Raw genomic sequence first — 23,933 nt, 5'->3', positions numbered from 1 at the left:
GTCCCTGTGTGGGCTGTGTGCACAGTCTTGTGGTTGAGCCACCATCTTCAGTATAAAAATAACTGCCTCATTCTTTTTAATAGCTGCAAAGTATTTCATCGTACAGCTGTGAATCTAGGTTCTTTCTTCTTGTCTGCTGAGAATTTGGAAGGCTTGCCTCTGTGTGATCATTTAGGGTGGGTTTTTCTAAAGGTCCAGGGGTGGGAGTGGGCAGATATTATCAAGGGGCTCCATTTGAACTTGGCCCTGCAACTGCAGACTTGCTGCTTTAGTGTCCTACAGGTAAATTACGGTAGAAATAAGATTCATGGAGTGTGCTTCCCAGCCTGAAAACTTTTCAACACTCTTCTAGCTTGGCTTACTTTTGTTCCCTGGGGGTGGGGGAGCTGCCAGGGTGTTATAATCTGGTTCAAAACAAGCTGAAGGGGAGTCCCCAAAACCCATCTCTTCAGGAAGTTTTCCTGAACTGATTTGAGAAATAAACTGAGGTTCTTGTAACCTTTCCCCCTACTTACCACCCAAGCTGAGCATACTCCAATCCTTTCAAAGAATGAAATTAATTATTTATTCCTGTGACTTAAAAGTGCTTGTTTTCTTCTCTAGGTAAGTTTATGTTCATAGCATCTATATATTTTCTTTCACTTAACAAATATTAATTGATTGTCATCTGTGTACCAGTTACTGTTTCAGGCACTGGGTACAGCAGTGAACCCCAAATCCCCAAATCCCTGCATGAAGCTTACTGACAAAAAATAAGCGAGATTAATAATAAACACATATAGTACACCTGATGGGCTAAGTGCTCTATAGAAAAATAGAGAGTGGGGCGTGGGAATCAAGGGATTTGCAATTTCAAACAGGGTGCTCTGGGAAGGCCTCACTGAGAAGATAGTGCTTGAGCAAAGACCTGGAGAAGGGAGTTATCTGCAACGAGAGGTACTTTCCGGGTAGAGACCACAGCCAGCATGTAGGCCTAGCACAGGAGCCTGTCTGGTTGGTCCAGTAAAATAGCAGAGGACGTGCAGGGAGAGTAGTCTGAGGCCAAATCAGAACCATCAATGGGATGTAGGGGAGGGTTGTCGAGGACAGGGATGCAGCAAATCTTGTAGAGATTCTCAGCTGGGATTTCCAAATTCACAGGCAGTGTTTGGAAATGTATGGGGACATTTTGGTTGTCACAGTGGCTGGCAGGGTTAAGGGAGAGGGCCTAGGTACTTTCATGATAGCATCTTTGCCATAGTCATCTTTGCTAGCATTTTTGCTGCAAACATTTTTGCCATATAACTAATTGGCTGAAAGTTATAAAATAACCCTTGGACATTTTTGTTTTGTTTTGTTTTGTTGGGATGAGGTGGGAGATTGGTCAGATTGGTTTCATTTTTCCATTGAGGAAATGGTGGAGAAAGTAGTTACATATAGTGGTGTTTTAAAATAGTTAATATTGCCCAGCTGGAATGGCTCAGTGGTTGATCATGAACCAAGAGGTCACTGGTTTGATTCCTGGTCAGGGCATATGCCCAGGTTGTGGGCTCCATCCCAAGTAGGGGGTGTGCAGAAGGCAGCCGATTGATGATGTTCTCTCTCATCGATGTTTCTATCTCTCTATCTCTCTCCCTCACTCTCTCTCTAAATAATCAATAAAAACATTTAAATAAATAAATAAATAAATAAATAAATAATAGGCAGCATTGCCCTAGCTGGTTTGGCTCAGCAGTTAGAGTGTTGGCCTGTAGACTGAAGGGTCGTGGGTTTGATTCTGGTCAAGGGCATGTACCTCAGTGGCAGGCTTGATCCCTGGCCCTGGTTGAGGCACATGTGGGAAGCAACCAGTCGATGTGTCTGTTTCACATCGATGTTTCTCTCTCTCTGTGTCTCTTCTCCTCTCTTCCATTCTCTCTAAAATAATAATAATAAAGTAGTTAGCATTTCTTCCACATGAAGATTTTTGCCCCAAGAGTTCATTGGTTTCTTATTTTGAAACACACTATACTGGGAGGAGAAAGAGAGGCACTGAGGGGCCTCTTTTAGGGTACAGAGTTGAATCCACCTTTCCTGTAGAATGAAGACAAGTGCTTAGATACAATCCACAATATAAAATCAATTATTTGCACAGTATTATCATGAATCTACACACATTTTAAAATTCAAATATTCTGTATTTCACAATAAAGTCTTTTTCATTTTGTTACTCATTTTTAATGTCCCTCTATTTGTTGTGAATTTATCTTTTTTTTTTTATAGCAAAATTGTCTCACAGCCAACTAGTTATGGGGTGAAAATGTTTGTGGTGAATATGTTTGTGGCATAGATGCTACAGCAAAATAATACTTGACACATGCAGGGAAAGTGGTGTTCTACAGGCATTAGGGGACAAGGGCTATGTTAGACCTATACTGTCCTATAGACAGGATAGTACCCACATGGAAGAATTTTCCTGCCCCAAATAAGTATTCCTTGTTGAGAAACACTGGTAGGGCCTGGGAGTCTGTTGTGAAGAGTTTGGCTTGTTGTTAAGACAAACAAGTGACAATTGGATAGTTTGAGCAGAGAATGCTTAAAGAGAACTTCAGATGCTTGGTTGAGTTTGGGTTGAGAATAGATGGAAGGTGGAAGAAAGCCAGAAGCAGAGAGATTGGGTAAGGGGTTGTTGCAAAGTCCAGGTAAGAGATGGACGTAGCAGTTGAAGCAACAGTACTTCCTGGGGGATTAATGTGGGGTGTGAGAGAAGGAGGAGGGGTTGAGAGTGATTCCAAGAGTTTGGGTCAAAGTTATTGGAAAGATGAGTTGGGGGAGTCTGTGGGAGGGAAAATGAGGGTGGAGTTTTAGACATGGTAAGTTGGAGATGCCTGTTCAATATTCAGGTGGAGACCACAAAGGGACTGGAGATACAAATTTGGGGTGGCTTTTAAAGCTTTGAGACTGGATGACAAGTGCTGTAGAATGAAGCACCTAGGAGTGAGTTAAACAGACTGAAGAGGAGCAAGGATGGAGCTTTGGAGCACTCCAATGTCAAGAGGTGGGCATAGAAGCCAAGAGGAAGGGGAAAGCTGGAGGACCAAGAGGTGTTTCAGCGAGGAGTGCAGGAACAGAGTCAAACACTGGAACAGGGTGAGGAATGAATACTGTCCACTGACTTTAGCAACACTGAGGTATTGGGTGAGCCTGAAAAGTTTGGTAATTTCTGCTATGTACTAGGCATTCATGTACATTTATTATCTAATTTTATCTACACATCCCTATTTCACAGATGTGGTAACTGAGGCTCAGAGAGGTTAAGATGACCCACCCAAAGTCACACAGCTAAAATGCATCTTCAAGCTTTAGCCTCATATACCCTGACATAGCTATCCCCACTTTAGAAGGGGTCCCTGTGGGAAGTGCTTGCCCTAGGCAAGGCCTGATCCAGAACATGGCTCACTGTTCAGAGACAAAAAGGCTGGAGGCACCATGTCCATGTAACAGTTGTTCATGTTGCTGCAGCTCAGAACTTGGCCCTTGGCCCACTCATCTCTTCATGCCATGCAAGACTGGACTAGAGGACTGCCAGAATGCCATCCACATATAGCCAGAAGATGGATGATTTACAGGTCCTTAAGGGACATGACATCCTTCTATGGCCCACGTACTCTGGGGGCTCACATAGGGATAGAAGATTCTTGGTCTCAGCCTTGTGTGTGTGTGAATGCATGTGTGTACACACACCTTCACATACAGAGTTGTATGCAAAAATATGTATAAGTGTATCTACATATCCAAGAGTGTGTGCACACTCATGTGGATGTGTGTGCAGGATTGTGTGTGCATAGGTTTGGGAAGTTTATATTGAGTGTGAGACTTGGATTACAGTCGGCCCTCCATATCTGAGGGTTCTGCATCTGTAGATTCAGCTAACCAGGGATCAAAAATTTGCAGGGAAAACAAGTTATGTTGTTGCTGATGTGTATTATGTAGTTAGGCCTACATGTTTGTGTCTGTACTGAACGTGTACAGACTTTTTATTCTTGCCATTATTTCCTAAACAATACAGTATAACAGCTATTTACATAACATGTACATTGTATTAAGAATCATAAGTAACCTAGAGATAATTTAAAGTATACGGGAGGGTGTGTGCCAGTTATGCAAACTAGAGGCCCAGTGCACGAAATTCGTGCACGGGAGGGGGGTCCCCTCAGCCAAGCCTGCACCCTTTCCAATCTGGGACCCCTCGGGGGATGTCCAACTGCCAGTTTAGGTGGGGATTGGGCCTAACCCAGCAGTCGGACATCCCTCTCACAATCCTGGACCGCTGGCTCCTAATCACTCACCTACTTGCCTGCCTGGTCACTCCTAACTGCCCCCACTCCTGATAGCCTGGTCACCCCTTACAGCCCCTCATGCCAGCCTGGTTGTCCCAAACTGTCCCCCCCTGCTGACCTAGTTGCCCTTCACTGCCACCCCTGCCAGCCTAATCGCCCCCAACTGCCCCCCCTGCCAGCCTGGTTGCCTCCAACTTTACCCCACCCCCACCCCCGCTGGCCTGGTTGCCCCTAACTTCCCTCCCCTACTGGCCTGGTCACCCCTAACTTCCCCCCCTGCTGGCCTAGTTGCCCTTCACTGCTCCCCCTGCCAGCCTGGTTGCCTCCAACTGCACACCCCCCCCCCCCCCCCCGCTGGCCTGGTTGCCCCTAACTGCCCCCCCCCACCAGCCTGGTCACCCCCAACTGCCCCCCCGCCGGCCTGGTTGCCCCACGCAGCCTGCTTGTTCAGTCATTTGGTCGTTCTTCACTATCCCCCCCTGCCGACCTGGTGGCCCCACACAGTCTTCTTGTTCAGTCGTTTGGTTGTCCCTCACTAACCCTCCTGCCATCCTGGTTGTAGGCAGCCATCTTGTGAGGGCGTGAGGGTTAATTTGCATATTACCTCTTTATTATATAGGATACTACATATATATGAGACTTGAGCATCTGCAGATTTTGGTATCTTTGGGCGGTTCTGGAACCAATCTCCTGCAGATACCAAGGGACAAGTATATATTCAGGACCTATGTGCATTTTTATTTATTTATTTTTTAAACAATCTAATCTTTTATCATATTTAAGTGTTTATTTAATATCCTCTTTCTCTGATACTTTGTAATAGCATATGTTACATTTTCAAGGCCCTAGTGAGAATTCTGTGGTCTGGCGACGTTTCTTGAAGGTTTATATATTAGGATACTTTTTTTGTTTGTTTGTTTTGTTTTGTTTTGTTTTTAATTAATAACTCTTTATTGTTCAGATTATTACAGATGTTCATCTTTTTTTGCCTCATAGCTCCCCTCCACCTGGTCCCCACCCCACCCCATGCCCTTACCCCCTGCCACTGTCCTCATCCATAGGTATAAGATTTTTGTCCAATCTCTTCCCGCACCCCCAAGTCCAAGTATATATTCATGACCTATGTGCATTTTTTAAAGAGCTCTGGATGTGTTCATGAAGTGAGGTGTGCATATTAAGGAGTGTGTATGTGTGTGTACACCAAGAAGCATGTCTATATGTTTATGTGTATTAATATTTGCACATCAAGCAGGTGTAAAAAGCATGTTGCATGTTAGCATGTAGCTGGTTTACCAGAAGTAAGAGATATTTCTGCAGGTATGTGTGTTGGGTGGGTACACATGAGCAGGTGGCTAGGAGGTTGGTTGAAGCTGTGAGATTGGGGATTGGCTGGATGAGGTTTTATGTTTTTGTTTAACTCCAAGAGTCTGCCTGTGCTATGGAAGGCAAGATCAAGCCTTTTCCATTCACAGCCCAGTGGCCACCTCACATGCAGATGCCTGCTGTGGGCTTGAGTGGCGTAGTGAGAGTACGTGCTGGGGGCAGCGCACAGCAAGGAAGGGAATGGGCTAGAGCAGGGGTGGGCAAACTTTTTGACTCGAGGGCCACAATGGGTTCTTAAACTGGACCGGAGGGACGGAACAAAAGCATGGATGGAGTGTTTGTGTGAACTAATATAAATTCAAAGTAAACATCAATACATAAAAGGGTACGGTCTTTTTTTTTTTTTAGTTTTATTCATTTCAAACGGGCCAGATCTGGCCCGCAGGCCGTAGTTTGCCCACGGCTGGGCTAGAGTCTCAGCTGTGGGTTCTCAGGAGGTCATCAAACCTTGCTCAAGTCAAGTGGTATTAATATTAACATTAATTACTATAATATCTACACTAATAAAAGAGAAACATGGTAATTAGCGTACGACCACTACCCTTCCCATTGGCTAATCAGCATATCCTTATGCAAATTAACTGTCAGCCAAGATGGCGGCCAGCAGCCAGGCAGCTGGAAGCAAACATGAGGCTTGCTTGCTCCAGGGACTGCAGACTCCAACGTTCCCTGCCTGACTTGCCGGCCTCTGAGTTGCAACTCTAAGCAACTATGTACTATGTTGCAAATGTAGAAGCTAAAATAAACCCCAGAAACCAGCTTTCAGCCTGCCGGGATCTCAGAGTTGAAGTTATACATTGTTTCAATTATAGAATGGCAAACAAACCAGATACCAAGCCTCAGAGCTAGAGCCAGAGCTAAAGCTGGCCCAGAATAAAATAAAAAAAAGAGAAAAAAAAGGAGCGGTTGGGAGCTTCAGTCAACAACCGCCAGCCTGAAAGCAGCCCTCAGCCCCTCACCCAGACTGGCCAGGCACCCCAGTGAGGACCCCCACCCTGAAGGGTGGGTGACCAGCTGAAAACAGCCATCATCCCCTCATCCAGGCTGGCCAGGCACCCCAGTGGGGACCCCCACCCTGATCCAGGACACCCTTCAGGGCAAACCAGCTGACCCCTAGGCCTCTATCCTATATAGTAAAAGGGTAATATGCCTCCCAGCACCGGGATCAGTGGAGCCTCGAGGCCTCCTGGCACCGGATCAGCGTGACAGGGGGCAGCGCCCAAACCCCCTGATCGCCCTGCAGCTCTGTGTGTGACGGGGTAGAGCCATAACCTCCCCATCGGCCCTGCCCTGAGTGTGACAGTGGCGGCGCCCCAACCCCCTGATTGTCCCTGTTCTGTGGGTGATAGAGGGCGGCGCCCCAACCCCCTGATCCGCCCTGCTCTGTGTGTGACAGGGGGTGGTGCCGCAACCTCCCCATTGACCCTGCCTTGAGTGTGACAGGGGGCGGTGCCCTAACTCCCCTATTGGCCCTACTCTGTGCGTGACAGGGGGGAGCTCCCCAACCGCCTGATGGGCCCTACTCTGTGCGTGACAGGGGGCAGCGCCCCAACCCCCTGATCGGCCCTGCTCTGTGCATAACAGGGGGTGGTGCCTCAACCTCCCCATCGACCCTGCCTTGAGTGTGACAGGGGGCGGTGCCCCAACCCCCCAATCGGCCCCACCCTGAGCGTGACTGAGGGTGGCATCGCAACCTCCCAATCCGCCCTGCTCTGTGCATGACAGGGGGTGGCGCCCCAACTCCCCAATGAGCCCTGCTCTGAGCCCGACCAGGGGCTGCACCTAGGGATTGGGCCTGCCCTCTACCACCCAGGAGCAGGCCTAAGCCAGCAGGTCGTTATCTCCTGAGGGGTCCCAGACTGCAAGAGGGCATAGGCCGGGCTGAGGGACCGCCCCCCCCCCCTCCCCGAGTGCACAAATTTTTGTGCACCGAGCCTCTAGTATAATAATATTACTACCATTTTCCATAAATCAGAACTACTACACAAATGCAGTCATTATTATTGATTGCAACTTATCTTCACTATTCCTGGAAATGCAATGCATGCTCACCATTGATTAAGGGTGTGGGAGTGATGCCATGTGGGCTGCTGCTCTGGCATCCTGAGGTAGGCCACAGTGTGAAGCAGCCTCTGAGGCTGCATGGGCCAGATGGCCTTGATCTGTCCTCTCAAGCTGGCTTTGCCCAGCAGCCAGGTACCCGCCTGCCAGGTAATAAAGAGATCTCTTGTGAAGGAAGCTGGCAAAGTGCAGCCAAGCTCCAGTCCTGTCATTCACGCTGAGCCACCCCTGCCTGGTGCCGGCACCCTCCTGGCTGCCTACAAAGGTGTTGGACTTTACACAAATAGGCTTGATCTAGGCAGCTAAAGGGCTCCGAGGTTGCTGGCAGTGCCACCCCTGGGCAGGAAGGGGAGAGGGCAGCATGCAGTGTGAGGACTGAGGAAGCCTGGCAGCTCTAGGGCTGGGCTGGGGTGGTGAGTGTAGAGAGGAGGAGCTCTGGGCCTCCTGACACACTCAAGTTACACGCTCAGTTTCCTGGTCTGAGTTAAGCTTCCCCAAGACTGCCAGGTTGATGCCAAAGCTGTGTGATATTAAGCAAGTGTCTTGGTCTCTCTGAGTTTCCTCATCTGTAAAATGAGGATTAAAATGAGGGAATGTATGGAAAGGGCTTGCACACTGCTTTGCACATATGATGATGGTGTCTCTGTGGTAACATACTTGGGCTTTTTCCATGCATGTGCCTGTTTCATGCATGTGCATGTTTAATCACCATTTCTCTCCAGAATCCTCAGAAATAGAGACTTCTTCATGCATTGAGTTGATAAATGGCATCTACTGCCATGAGCCAAGCTACATCTGTACTGGATGTACTTAGACATGAATTGGTCACAGTGCTGGCTCTGAGCTGGAAAGCTCACTCTAGTTTAGGGAGGTGCAAATGCATATAGACATTGGCAATACGATGTTTTAGCCTGTGCTAAACACTCACCACCCCAACCCAGCCCTAGAGCTGCCAGGCTTCCTCAGTCCCCAAACTGCATGCTGCCCTCTTCCCTTCCTTGCAGGGAGGCCGCTGTGGGAGTCCAGAGGTGCGTGCTTCCAGCCTGGGCAAGGGCAGGGGCAGGGGCAGGGGCAGGAGGGGTGGGCATGGCATGAGCGAGGGAAGACTTTGCAGGGGAAATGTCTTTGGCTGGGCCCTGAAGAGTGGGCAGAATTGGGAGATTTGGAGATTGGGGCAGCCAGGGATCTCTGGCTGAGGCTTCCATCCACGGTAGCCTGTTTCTTAATCATAAAATTCAAATATAGATGGAAGCTGTGCCATCCGCACAGCATTGTTGTGAGGCTTTTGAGTACTCACCTCCAGGGCTGAGGGCAAGGGACTCCGGGTCTAGAAGCAGCAGGGGCAGAATAACTGGGCCTGGCACAGTTCTAGGCACTTTAGATAAATCTGCTCATTTAATCCTCAATCACACTTGGAGGTAAATGCTAACGGTACCCTGTTTTAAGGTAAGGAAACTGAGGCTCAGGCAGACCAAGCTGTTAACTAAAACTGGCTTTGAACACTGAACTTCCTGTGCCCCATACCAGTGCATGTTCCAGATGTTCTATGTTGCCCTGCTATGTGCTAAGCATTGTACACTAAGCAAGTATGGATTATCTTGTTGGACCTTCACAGCAACCCTATGAGACAGTTTCTTCTATGACCTCCCCTTTACAGCTGGGGAAACAGAGGCTGAAGAAGGTCAGATAATCTGTCTAAGATTCCAGAGCCATCCCAGTGGCCAAACCTATATAACCTGCCGGCTTCCCGTGGAGCTGAGCTACCTCCTATGGTTTGAGAAAGAGCCTGATGAATGTCCTCCTTCCAGTATTTGTTCCTTCCTCACTGCTCCATGATGGAGCACTCCTAGGACCAGAGGACCTCAATGCAATACTGTTCCACCCTGTGTGGCCACTGGAAAACCAGGTCACATCTTTGCCAAGGGGAGTACCTAGGTGTAACTCACAAGCGGTACAAAGATGAAAAGGAGCTGTGTGAGAAAATGCTGTATAAACGGTGAAGTGCTGTAATGGAAGGAAGAGGCAGCACTGTGTGCCCACCACTGTGGTGAATGTGATAAGGAATGCAATAGGCCACAAAAGCATGAAATCAACAAGTGGGACTACATCAAACTAAAAAGCTCCTGCACAGCAAAGGAAACCATCAACAAAATGAAAAGGCAACCGATGGAATGGGAGAAAATATTTGCAAATCATATATGTGATAAGGGGTTAATATCCAAAATATATAAAGAACTCAGACAACTCACTAGCAAGAATAAACAATCCGATTTAAAAATGGACATGGTGGTGGTCCATGGGATGGGCCATTGCAGTAACAACCAGCAACCCCATGCTGCCTGCACGCTGCATCACCCACAGAGTTTCATGCGGGTTACCTCTTACGACACTCAAAGCAGCGCAGTGAGGTAGTGGACTTCATAGGGAAGGGAATAGGCCAGCCGTGGGCAAACTACAGCCCGCGGGCCGGATCCGGCCCGTTTGAAATGAATAAAACTAAAAAAAAAAAAAGACCGTACCCTTTTATGTAATGATGTTTACTTTGAATTTATATTAGTTCACACAAACACTCCATCCATGCTTTTGTTCCGGCCCTCCGGTCCAGTTTAAGAACCCATTGTGGCCCTCGAGTCAAAAAGTTTGCCCACCCCTGGAATAGGCTCAGAGAGCTCAAGTGACCAGCCCCAAACCGCACAGCTAGATCTCTCTAGAATTTGAACCCAGGCCTCTTATTTGGCCCACTGGACACCAGAGCCTCTTCTGTGGGTGTAGAATAATGTGGGGGCTGGGACCAGGCCTGGGTTCAATTCCTACCTCAGCCTCTACTTAGCAGTGTGCCTTTGACCGTGTTACTAAATTTCACTACTCATCTGTAAAACTCTTGTGTTATAGTTGCTGTATGTCAAGTTCCTGGCAGGCAGTAAGTGTGCTCAGTAAATCATTGGACAAGCAAGCAATTATGGAGTGTTCATTGTCTTCTGAGCTCTGTGTGGAGACACTAAGGAGGAGAGATGATCTTTTCTGTGGGAAAAGGGTGCCTTGGCGCCTTCTTAAGGAATTGTGAAAAGGGGATGGGGCCCACTGTTTGCAGTTTGAATAGAGCCACTTCCTTTCCCTCAGCCTCAATTTTCTTATCTGTAAAAAGGGAATAATGGCAACATTGATACCTACCTCGCAGGGCTAATAGGTGTCAATCAATATCTGATGCAGAGATGTCTCTCCCTGAAGCAGCTTAGAGTCTAGTTGGGGAGACAGGCCCACAACTATCATCCACTATGAGATGCATAATAAAGCACCCCAACTTAGTGTCTTCCAACCATCCCGGAACTTAATACATCAGTAAGTATCTGTTTTGCTTAGAAATCTGCTTGTTAGGGACAGTTCTTTTCTGCCCACGTGGCATCAGTTGGAGAGGCTTGACTAAGGCTGGAAGATTCGTTTTCAGGATGGTCACCAAATGGCCGGTGAGCTGGTGGTGGTTGTTTGTTCCTTCCCACATGGACCTCTCTGTGGACTTGTTTGGGCTCCTCTCAGCGCGGTGGCTGATTTCCTCCTATCACCATGAAAACAAGGAGGAGCAGGCAGAACACTTCCCTGGAAGTCAAGGGAGGAGGTTTACAAGAAGGAAGGTTTGGCCAATCAATAACTAAGAAAAGTCAATTAGGAACTGACAAATTCCACTGGGTTGGGCAACTAGATCCTTGGGGGCTTCCCCAGTGAGAGTTCTGGGGGAAGAACTGTATGCCAGCAAGTTGGCAGGAGATCGAGATGAAAGAAGTCCCTGGACACAGACAGCTCTTCCTGAAAGGCTGGCTGAAGAACGAAGGGAAGAGTTGTAGGGAAAAACAGTAGTTTAGGATGAGAGATCTGAGCATATTTATATGCTGAAGAGAAAAGGCCTATGAGAATGACAGCACTGAAGACAGTAGGGGACCAAGGACGAAGAGCAGGAGAGACTGGATGGGGCTTGGAGAAGAGGAACACCTCTTCCCTGAGATCAAAGGGACAGAGGCAAGACTGGCAGAAATAAGATATGAATAACAGCTGACATTTATTAAGCATTCACTATGTGCCAAGTTCTGTTAAGTGCTTTACATGTTTTAACTCATTTCATCCTCAAAACAACACTGTAAAGTTCTGTTACTAACCCCATTTTACAGACGAGGAAACGAAGGCAGAATTTGTACAGAGGAGTTAGGTAGGAGTACTTAAGGGGTCTTCCTCCAGGCAATGAGAAAGAGAGGGCAAGGCGCCACTACCCAAAGGGCTGCCAGCAGCTCCTCCCCAAGAGGAGCTGTGATTGGCTGCGATCTAGGGAGCTGCAGTAGCAGGCTTTGGGTTAGAACAGTGGTTCTCAACCTTCTGGCCCTTTAAATACAGTTCCTCATGTTGTGACCCAACCATAAAATTATTTTCGTTGCTACTTCATAACTGTAATGTTGCTATTGTTATGAATCATAATGTAAATATCTGATATGCAGGATGGTCTTAGGCGACCCCTGTGAAAGGGTCATTCGACCGCCAAAGGGGTCGCGACCCACAGGTTGAGAACCGCTGGGTTAGAAGAATCCTTTCCCAGCTGTTTTGTGTGTTTTTTAAACAAAAAACGAAAAACAACAGGAAACTTTTATCCCCAAGTTAAACCTAAGGGGCATCCCTAGTAGGTAAAACAGACCAAATCAGAGCTGCGTGGGTTGCAGTGTAAGGTTCTATTGCCCTGCCCTCCCTCTCCACTTTCCTCTGATCTCAGAGTGTCCCCTGGGGCCGCCTCTGGGGCAGTGGGGCTCCTGAGAACACAGGAGTGAAACACAGGGTACACAAGACCAAAGGCCTTCTCTTCATATGAACATCTGAAGAGCCTGCAGCGTGTTTTCAGGGAAAGGCTCTCTGAAAAGGAGAGGCAGGAACTCTCTCTAGGAGTCTGTAACCTTCTATTCCTTGTGGGCATGGACTAAGTGACCTTTGAAACTCTCCCAAAAGAAAGTGAACAGAGAATAAAAGAAGCAAATCCAAGTAAGTGTGAGGTCCCCACCGAGATTCAGACTTTGTCAGGACTGAACAATGAACACTGAGCCAGGTTGTCCTCCCGGACCTGGATACCACCAAGGTGATATTTTCTGTTGTCTTTTGCTCCTAGTTGCTGGAACAGCTGTAATCACCAGCCTTGTTAAAATCTTTCCAAAACTTTTCGTGGAAGACCATGCAGTGGCAGATTCTACCAATGAGCAAAGGAAATCTTCCCTCACAGCCCCCAGGCCTTCCTGGAGGAGGGGGGTAGGGACTAGAGAGAAGGACTTCAAGATGACATCCTGGGAGATCTCTGCTGAGTTCCATGGTGGCAAAGACTAATAATATCAGTAATAGTCACAATACGATTTTGCATCTATGAAGGGTTTTATTATGTTTCTCCCAAGGCAGTTTCACATTCAAAGTCTTACTGAGTCCCCACAACTCAGTGAAAGAAACCAGGCAGGAATAAGAGCCCCATTTACCAAGACTGACCCAACACTCCTGAGGGCCAGCAGTGGTGGAGTGGGGGCGGGGTCCCCATCTCCTCAGCACTGTTACTACTGCACTTTCAGGCCCTGGTCCACATTTTCCCCATTCAACCATCCCAACCCCTGATTTTCTCATTGTCCTAGTTTCTGGCCTCCTGGACTCCTTTGGCTCAGTTATAAGCCATCTGGTCTCTGAAAATCCAATCTAGCAGTTGGACGGAAGGGAAAATACAGTGTTTTCCCCTGCTGCTTGGAGGGGAGTTAATAATTAGGTGATCTGGGGAGAAATGGGAGGAGGGAAGTTAGGAAAGAGATTATTCTAAAGCCTCTTGGAGTATCAAGAAGTGAGAAGGGGAAGAAAAAGATTTTGGTTTTTTAAAAATGTCAGTTGTATTAAGGTACAATCCTATCTAATAAAGAGGGAATATGCAAATTGACTGTCACACCATCACAAAATGGCAGCGCCCAGTCCCCTCAGCCCCACCGGAGTCCCCAGTCCTTTCAGCCCTGCCGTGGGGGGTGGGGGGGGAGGAGGGGTGGCAGGCACACAGTGCACCCGGACCCGCCCTCAGACCCCCATCCACCCAGGGCCGCCTGAGGTGCAGGCAAGCCTCAGATGGCAGCTTCCCAGGGCCACCCAAAGTGCAGGGAAGCCTCAGATGGTGGCTGCCCAGCTGCCCAGGGCCGCCTGAGGCTCAAGTAACCAGGGCTGGCTGAGGTTTGCACTGCTGGCAGTGGCAGCAGCAGAGGTGTGACACGGGCTTTGCCTTCCCCTGATCACTGGGTCACCTCATGCCCCTGAGGGCTCCCAGATTGTGAGAGGGGGCAGGCTGGGCTGAGGGACCCCCCCCTCCAGTGCATGAATTTTCATGCACTGGGCCTCTAGTTATATATAATAAAATTTACCCATTTTAAGTGTATAGTTTGATAAGTTTTGACAAATGTCTCCAGTTGTGTAACCATGATCTCAATCAAGTGATAGAAATTTTCCATCACCCCAAATGACCCTTCTTCCCTTTTGTAGTTTGACCCCCCTTATACCAATAAAACTGATCTGCTTTCTATCACTATAGTTTTTTCTATTTTAGAATGTCCTCTAAATGGAATCATACAGTGTGTAGACTTTTGTGTCTAGCTTCCTTCACTTAGTATAACCCTTTTGAAATTCATCCATGTTGATGCATGCACGTGTAGCTCATCCCTTTTTATTGCTTACTAGTATTCCATTGTATAGATGTACTACAATTTTATCCATTTACCAATTAATGTTGTTTTATAACATCAATCTTTATTTTGTTGATACTAATTCTTCTGCATCCATTTAGAATACAACATCCTTATGTGTGCAGGATATATCACTAATTTACAGACAATGCTTGGTGTGCATAAATGTTTGTGCACTCCTTGTATTAACTCAGAACCAGCTACCTCTCACTCCTACTCTCCTGGCAGGGCTCAGGTGCTCACAAGGTGGGAACCACTCATTTCAGTCATACAACTGAAAAAACAAATATTCAAACCAAAGCATTGATGTTTAACTTCTTAATTTTATTTTATTTTATTGTGGTAGGAACACTTTACACAAGATCTTCCCTCTTAACAAACTTTAAGTGTACAATACAGTATTGTTAACTACAGACACAATGTTGTACAGCAGATCTCGAGAACTTCATCTTGCATAGCTGAAAGTTTATGCCCATTGATTAGCAGTTTCCCATTTTACCCTCTCCCTTGGCCCCTGGTAACCGGCATACTAGTCTTTGATTCTATAAGTATGACTATTTTAGATACTTCATATCAGTAGGATAATGTAGTATTTGTCCTTCTGTGACTGGTTTATTTTGCTTAGTATGTCTTCAGATTTTATCCATATGATGACATATTGGAGAATTTCCATTTTTAAGGCTGAATAATATTCTATTGAATGCATATACTTTTTAAAAATTAATTCATCCATCAATGGACATTTAGGTTGTTTGTGAATCTTGGCTATTGTTAACAGTGGTGCGATGATCCTGGGATGCTAATATCTTTTCGAGATCCTGATTTCAGTTCTTTTAAATAAATACTCAGATATGGGATTTCTGGATCATATGGTAGTTCTATTTTTAATTTTTGAGGAACAACCATACTGTTTTCCATAGCACCATTTTGCATTCCCAGCAACAGTGTACAAGGGTTCCAATTTCTCCACATCCTTGCCAACACTTGTTGTCTTTTATTTGTTTATTTTCATAATAGTCATCCTAACAGGTATGAGGTAATATCTTATTGTGGTTTTGATTTTCATTGCCCTGATGAGCAGTGACTTTGAGCATATTTTCATATACCCGTTGATCATGTGTATGTCTTCTTTGGAGAAATGTTTACTTGAGTCTTTAGGTCATCTTATAGATATAAAAACCTAAGTGACCATTCGACCATTTGGCTGGTAGCTATGATGTGCACTGACCACCAGGGGTCAGACGCTCAATGCACAGGCATGGAAACATGGAACAGACTGATGAATCTCAGGGGCAAGCGGGGAGTGAGGAGGGGAGGAAGAGATTAACCAAAGATCTTATATGCATCCTAGAGGCCCAGTGCGTGGATTCGTGCACCAGTGGGGTCCCTCAACCTGGCCTTCAGGGATCAGACTGAAACCAGCAGTCCAACATCCCCCAAGGGGCCCTGGATTGTGAGAGGGTGCAGGCCAGGCTAAGAGACCCTGGGTCTCTGGTGTAAAATAATAGTGAATGTCAACAATAATTGAAAAATGAAATTTAAGAAAGAATTATTTATTTTTCTTAATAGTGTCTTTCAAAAAGAAAATTTTAAAAATTTTTGATGAAGTCTAATTTATGGATTTTTTTCGTTTATGGTTTGTGCTTTTCATTTCCTACCTAGGAAATCTCTGCATATTCAAAAGTCCCAGATTTTATTCCATGTTGTTGTTTTTTTTAGCAGTTTTATAATTTTATCTATATGGTTGTTTTTTTGTTGATTTTAGAGAGAGGAAGGGAGAGGGAAAGAGATATAAACATCAATGAGGAGAGAGAATCGTTGATGGGCTGCCCCTCCTGCACACCCCCTACTGGGGTTTGAACCCGATCTGCCAGGGAATTGGGGAATCCAACCATGACCCCCTGTTTCATAGGTTGATGCTCAACCACTGAGCCACACCGGCTGGGTTATCTGTTATTTTTTTTTCATCTATAATCTATTTTGTATTAATTTTTATACATGGGGCAAGGCATGGGTTAAAGTACTTTTTCCCCCCCTATGGAGACCCAATTGTTTCAGCACTGTCTGTTAAAAAGGTTATCATTTTCCTTTCAATTATCTTGATACTTTTACCAAGAACCAATAGAAATTTTTTTTTTTCTATTTCCAGCCCCTCTGTTTGATTCAATCACTCTGCATGTCTGTCCTTATGCCAACACCAAACTGTCTTAATTTTGGTAGCTTCATTGTAAATCTTGAAAGCACACAGTGTGTCCTACAAGTTGTTCTTGATTTTCAAAGTTGTTCTGTAGATTTACCCTCTCCCCCCACCTTCACCCACCCCCTGTAATAGCAGTGATTTCTGAGGAAATGAGGGTATCTTTTCCTCCTATTCATCACTTTTAGCTAGAGAAGGCTTCTTAGAGGAGGTGAAAAAATTAAGAGAAAGTGGGGGGAAAAGGAACTCAGTCTTCAGGCTCTCCCAGCACTAGTGATGGGGGGTACCAGGATGAATGGGGGTGGGGAGGTGACTGGAAATGATTTTCGGTTTCTCCCTTTTACTGGAGTTCAAGACAGCGCCTGTAGAGACATTCCCTGCCTGTTTTCCTTTCAAAGACTGGGGTTGATCTGCCTTCTTCTACTTGGTGAAGGGGAGGGTTTGTTGTTTTTTTTAATTCAAAGTTGCCTCACTAGGTCCCTGGCTTTTCCTCCTTGATTCTCCTCCAGGGAATTCCCTTCTCCATCCCTTTGCCAGCTTCACCCAGGCAGGACTGCACACATCATCAGTTCCTCTAAACGACTCAACTGTTCTCGTGGCCCAGCAGTGGAATCCTGAGCCTCAGACTAAATATAGATGTGGGAGTTATAGGTGCGCAGCCCCCATAGTTTCCGACTGTCCCTGGCAGAGCTGTAATCAGCTCCTTGTAGCTCTGTTTTCTTCCCCTTCCAGCCACCACCTGGCCCTGCAGGTCTCCGCAGCACCACCACTCTCTTGCCAGTTTCCTAGTTAAGAAAAGGGTCCTTTTCTGGCTGAGCCTGAGGTTCCCCTCTGCCTTCAGGTCCACAATGCCTTCTTTTGAGGACCCTTAACCCCATCTTACTTGGGTGATGCCTGAAGTTCCCTCAGCCAGCTGCTTCTCGCTTCACTCCTCTCCTCCCCAGCCCCACCCCCAGCATGACCAGGGATAGAACACACATCACTTTCCTCTTTGTGGGTCTGGGCTGCCCCACATTTAGGTTTCACCACATCCGCCTACAATCCAGCTATCCCTCAATATTCATCAGTTTGGGGCACTTGAGATCGCTAAAACCAGGAAGGACTGGATTCTGCCTAAAAGCATGGGCCCTGGAATTAAGAATCCAAGAAACAAACTTTTGGCCTGGATACCACAAACTTCCCTCCTTCGGAATTTCAAGAGCCAAGAACTCAGAATGGGTCGTGTTCCTTCTTCAGAGGGGCTCTTCCATTGCCTAAATCCTTGGGTCCCCTCCAGCTCCAGAATTCCCAAGGGCCACAGCCTTAGGCTGTGAACCCCACAGACTACAATGTGGATGATGCTTCCAGAACAGTGGGACATGGGGGCTCTGAGAAAGCCCTTCCCAGTCTCCTACTCAGGGGTGAGCTGAGGGTTATATGATTCCAAAGCCTGACTGGGGTTTAGGCTCTCCTACTAACCAGTTGTGTGACCTTGGGCAAGTCACTTACCTCCTCTGAGTCTTGGTTTTCTCAATTGTAAAAAAAAAAAAAGGGGGGGGACTATAAAACATACCCTAAGAGTAGCCATAAGAAATGAAACATATGTTGAATGTATAATATTTCATCAGCAGTTCACAAACTCACTATGCCTCACTTTCCTCATCTGCATAGTGATGAGAATGTTTTGTGAGAATTAACTCAATACATGAAAAGTGCTTAGAATTATATGTGCCATATAGCAAACATTATAAAGTAGTAAAATACAATTATTAGTCCTGCCAGTGTGGCTCAGTGGTTGAGCGTTGACCTATGAACCAGAAGGTCTCGGTTTGATTCCAGGTCAGTGCACATGCCCAGGTTGTGGGCTCGATTCGCAATGGGGACGGCATCCAGGAGGCAGCCAAACAATGATATTCTCTCATCATTGATGTTTCTATCTCTCTCTCCTTCTCCATTCCTCTTTGAAATCCATAAAAATATAGAAAAATACACAATTATTAGCATTTTGCTGCCCCATCTTTATCATCTATTTATCTATCTACAAAACTCTAGACTTTGTTTTTATTAGTTTTGTCACTAATATCCTTTTCTTGTTCCAGGATTGCATCCAGGGTACCACATGACAGTTGTCATGTCTCCTTAGTTTTCTCTGGTCTGTGACAGTTTGTAGCTCTTTTTGGTTTTCATTAACTTGACAGTTTTGAGGGGTATTGGTCAGATATTTTGTAGAGTGTCCTTAATTTAGTTTGGTCTGATGTTTTTCTCAGTTAGAAACATCAATGTTGCCTCCTGTACTCGCCCTGACTGTGGGGATGGGACCTCCAAGCTAGGTATGTGCCCTGACTGGTAATCTAACCCGCAACCTTCGGGTACACAGGATGATATTCCAACCAACTGAGCCACACTGGTCAGGGCTCCAATTTTGTTTTTAATGGCAATTAATTCTTTGGGTCCCTTTGTTAGGTTTCTTCTTTAGGGTGGAGAGAAGGAGAGTCTGGGAGGCTAAAAGCAATATTCAGCCAACTTAAGCTAAGACTTGCCTAGGTCAGGGCACTTGGACCATGACTTTGGTCAGGAGAGGTGGCCAGACTGGTCAGAGGTGGGCAGAATAGGACTTATAATTCATCATGAACGAAACCCCAAGTGAAGGCAAAAAGGGAGGTTCCACGCCCAGGCTTAGGAGGCTTATGGGGCAGGAGGTAGATAGAGGAGAAACTGGAGAAGGGCTGAAGGCAAGCTTCTCCTCTCAGCTGGACTGTCCTCAGGGGCCCCATTAGCATGAACCACAAAAGAGAGTACAACCCCAATAGCACTGCCATCCCAAGCCTGAGGTGTGGACAGACTTGGGGACATCCAGGCTTATGGCACCCATTGCCTGGGCCCACACAGCTGAGTCTGGGGACCTGGAAAAACCATCTGGAGCCTGCCTCAGTGCCTGGTCTGAGGAGCAGCTCCCAGCCTGGGAGGATGCTTCTCAGAAATGGGCAGGATCAAACATCTTGTGACGGTGTCTGCATGCGCTCTCTTTCCTGAAATGGGAGTGTGGCGGGTGGTGAACAAGCTGTGCCTCTCTGCCTAGGTTCTCACAGGCTTTTGCCAGATTTCTGAACCTGTTCTGGCACAGAGGTGCACTTAGTGGTAGGAACTGGGGTGAAGAGGTAGGTTCTCTGCATTAGCTACACACCTGGGTCTACCCCTCCATTGTTTGGCCTCTGAGCCCATCTGCCCTGTCTCCACCTTCCTCCTTCCCCCTTTTCTCATGCCAGGTGGCCCTCAGGGGGTATCACAAGACAATTCTCTAAAGGCTCTGTTTTGCCCCAGAATGCCTGGGCTGGGCGGGAATGGTAGGGTTGACTGGAAGATTGAACTTTGGTCAGGGAACAACTCTAGACAAATCACTTCCCCAACTCTAGGCCTAAGCCTTCTCAATTGTAAAATGAGGGGTCAAATTCAATTATTGCTTCATTGCCCTTTTAAAAAGCTATATTAGTTATAATAAATATTAATCTATAATTTATAGATTATTCATAATCTATAATCACTAATTTATTAAATTAATAAAAATCCAACATAAAATCGCCCCTGCTTCATTCTGAAGTGACATTAATATTTGTGTTGGTTTCTAACACTTGCTAGTCCTTGTTCAGGTACATATTCAATTTTAATGTATTTATAGTGTAGGGAGCGGCTCTAGGGTCAAGCCTCGGACTGACCTGTGGCAGGGCCACAAACAAGTCCCAGCTTGGAGCGCAGAGCCCTCTTAGTGTAATTAAGCTTAACCTCACAGCCCTCCCTAGTTCCTTGTAGGAAGCTAACGGGCTGTGGGAGATGCAGCAAGTGCTGCCAAAACAAGTGAAACTCACAAGAAGATTGTAACTATATTGACCACTGCCTTGTTTTTCTCTGACTATAAAATAAAGCTTCAGCTTGCCGGCTGGGTTTTTTCTGTGTTCTCATCCAGGCATGGGATATCAGCCGAGCCCCAGCTATATTCTTTTGTCTGTCTTTTCTTTAATCCTTCACCGCCCCTCCTGAGGCTCACCGAACCCTTGGCTGTGCTGGCATGGCACATATAGTAATAGCATAAGTATATTTAACATTTTCAATTAACATTACACTATTTTTTTCCTTTTCCTTTTTATACCTACACTCTTTTTTCCCCATTCTAATCTTGCTGAGGTAACCAATGTTAATAGCTTAGTTATGTATGCACACATATGTGAATATAGCACAATGTATAGAATTTGCATTTGGGGGAGACAGGTAAATATTTATTTTACAAAACTATATAATTTCTCTGCAACTTTCGTTTCTCATTTAGCCATATATTGTGGAAAATCACACCAGGCCAAGAGACAGTACATAATTCCATAGTATGGATGAAGCTATCGCAGTTTACCCAGCCACCATTCCCTGATTGATTGGGATTCGGGTTATTTCTAGTGGTTTTATTTCTCTCCCCCTCACCCCCCACCCCCAATCCTGTAAAAATAAGGCTGTCACAACATTTTGTACAAAGACCTTCATAAATTGGTACTTGCTTATCTAGGGTATAAAATTCCAGAGGTGGGATTGCTGGGTCAGAGGATTTTTTATGTTTGCCAGTCTGGGGGATGGGAAATAGCTTCTCTGTGTTCCCTTAATTTGCATTGGCCTGTTTAATATAAGGTGGAGCATCTTTCCATATATTCACCAGCTCTTTGGATTTTCTCTTGTGTCAACCGGAATTCATATCCTTTGCCCATTTTTTTTTACGGGGTTTGTCTTTGCACTATGAATTTGTGGGAGTCCAAAGTAGGATATTAACGTGCTTTCTGTCACATGTGTTGCAAATATATTTTCCCATTCTGTCATTTTTCTTTTGATTTAATAGGGTATCTTTCTTCATACTAGATGTTTTTATTTTGTGTAGTCAGATATGTTTATCTTTTTCTGACTGGCTTTTCAGTTTCCTGTTTTGTTTTGAGCCTCCTTAACACATAGGCTATATTCCTAAGGTTCCTTCTTTATTTCCCCTTGTTTTATATTCTCATTTAAACATGCAGTCTCTCTGGAATTTATTTTTGTCTAAGGTAGGCTTCAACATTATTTTCTTCCATGAGGATAGCCAGATTTAGCAGCTTCCAGTACAGACTGGGTTTGGACAACGTGTCCTGAAGCTAAAGAAGTTTCAAATCCCTTTCAGGTGGTCTCTGGGGGCCCTTCCAAATCTGACATTCTCTGACTCCATAACGCCCAGTACAGCGACTGCTTGCTAAGAGAGAGAAGGCAATGCACAGCATTACTTATGAAAAAGTAATTTCAATATTAAACCCCAAGTTGACTCAAAGTGGATATTAGAATCACAACATTTTAGAGGCGGAAGGGACCTTGGAAATTAGGTAGTCTAATTGCTCTCAATTCTGGCTGAATTACCTGGGAACCTATAACAAGTCCTGGCGCTCCCCCTCCCCCCACCCAAGCCAGGCCAGACCAAGTGAGTCAGTCCTTGGGGATAGGGCCCAGGCAGGGGTTGATTTTAAATCCCCTGGTGATTCTAATAAGCAGCCAGGGTTGAGAACCACTTCTCTAGTTCAACTCCCTTATTTCACCAATGAATAAACTGAGACCCAGAAGAGGTGAACTAGGTGTCACACAGCTGGCTAGCTGGCGCTGGAGCCCAGGTCTCTGCTCCTGGATTGCTTTTCCATCCGTGTCAAACAAATCCATCAAGCACCATACCTTGGATTTTCAGCTGGCAATGCTAAGATCTCTGTGTGAGTGCTTTGAACCTTTGCATATGATCAGCTTTAAAATGTTTACTGTATGCAATTCTGTGCATCACAGGTGGGTAGACTAGTTCTGCCTTGCCGGACCTTAGTGGGGAACAGGGTTATAAAGAACTATGATAATGATAAAAGACAGAGGAAACAAATGGCTCATACAACTGGAGGAGCCTACTGAGGGGATGGGGGTGCAGAAGTAGGAAGAGTTCCCTTGGCAGGAAGTCAGGGGCACTGCAAGCAGGAGGTGGTATTTGAATTGGGCCTCGATGGCAGAGCATCCGTGCTGCACTTCTTTCCCTGGAGCTGTGCTGGCGACCTCAGTGACACAGGGGCAAGGTTTCAGGGCAGAAAGGCCTTGGGGTGAGAGAGCCGTGCTGGGCCCAGCCTGTCCAGGCCGAGCTCTGACCTTCTTCCTCTGCTCTGCCCTCAGGAATGAGACCGTGCTACACCAGTTCTGCTGCCCAGCCGCCGATGCCGAGCAGAAGCCGTCCTGCGCAGACCCGGCCTCCCAAAGGTGGGAAGTCATTGGTGGATGGTCCTCCCCTGCCCACCCACTGTCCTTCCCCTCGGAGCAAAGCACACACCACTGCACCATTTGGCCTCTTCCTTGAGTCTTGTGCTGTTACTTGTTTGTTTTTACCTCCTTCCTCATACTTCCATTTCCCTTTGCTTCCTCTGGACCCCAGATGAGCCATTCCCAACTTTTGAGGTCATTGTGCCCTTTCCTATACTGCTCCCCTCTAAGTGACCCGTGTAAAATACATTTTTAAACATCAAGGGAAATGAATGTGGCTGTAATTACAGAGCACAGTAGGATGCTGGCACTCAGTAGTTGTTCAACCAATGAGAGTGCCCATCTTTCCTCTTCTATCAAATATTTCCATTTGTCTTCCTGATTTTTCTCCTTCCATAACGACGACAAGATGACTGACTTTAATTTCAGGGATTTTTCAACCTTTGATGAGTTAGCTGACAACTTGGGAAGGACGGGGAGTAGTGAAAAGTCAAGGTTTGGTGTCACTGTCCCAGGCTTTCTCCTTCATCTTGTTTTGGGTTATTCATACGCCCTCTTTCTTCCTGTCTCCTTCCCCTGTGTTCTCTCTCCATCATGCTTTCATCTTTCTCCTCCCACATTCATCTATCTGGCTGCCCTGCTGCTCCTCCATTCCCGTCTTTTCCACCCACATCAGTTTCCGCTCCCTCTCATCTTGATGTGTGTGCCGTCAGTCTCTGTCCCTTATTCCACTTCATTTCCTTCTCTTTTCCACCAATTTTTCTGTCTCACAGTTCTGCACATTTCTCTTGTTCTTTACTTCACTCAGTCATGATCCTTCGATTTGGGACAAAAATTTCCCCCATGTATAGTCTCCTGTTGTCAGAATGAATTTGGGCAAGTGACAACTCCCCTGGGCCTCAGGTTCCACATCAGTATAATGAAGGGCTTGGTCTGTCTGGGAAATGGCACTTACATGTAACCTCACTGAGCTGCTCGCCTGCTTAGGAGAACAAGACCAGGCAGGTGTTATAA

General features: G+C 46.2%; 1 protein-coding gene across 9 annotated transcripts in view; it reads left to right on the top strand.

The window, feature by feature from the left end:
• Window positions 1-23,933, top strand: part of IQSEC3 (IQ motif and Sec7 domain ArfGEF 3) — a 112,469-nt gene that overhangs the window by 14,260 nt on the left and 74,276 nt on the right. For 8 of the 9 annotated variants that reach the window (XM_070409519.1, XM_070409518.1, XM_070409517.1 and 5 more), the window contains exon 2: window positions 22,836-22,919. In XM_070409519.1, coding sequence (XP_070265620.1) covers window positions 22,836-22,919 — 84 coding nt within the window. Of the gene's footprint in view, window positions 1-22,835; window positions 22,920-23,933 lie in introns of those variants that run through there. The other variant, XM_070409525.1, reaches the window with a different exon arrangement.

The sequence above is a fragment of the Myotis yumanensis genome, unplaced genomic scaffold (genome assembly GCF_028538775.1).
Source record: "Myotis yumanensis isolate MYYU_CA2020_CCGP unplaced genomic scaffold, mMyoYum1.0.hap1 SCAF_3, whole genome shotgun sequence".
In the NCBI taxonomy this organism is placed as follows: Eukaryota; Metazoa; Chordata; class Mammalia; order Chiroptera; family Vespertilionidae; genus Myotis; species Myotis yumanensis.
This window is presented reverse-complemented; position numbering and strand designations above follow the sequence as displayed.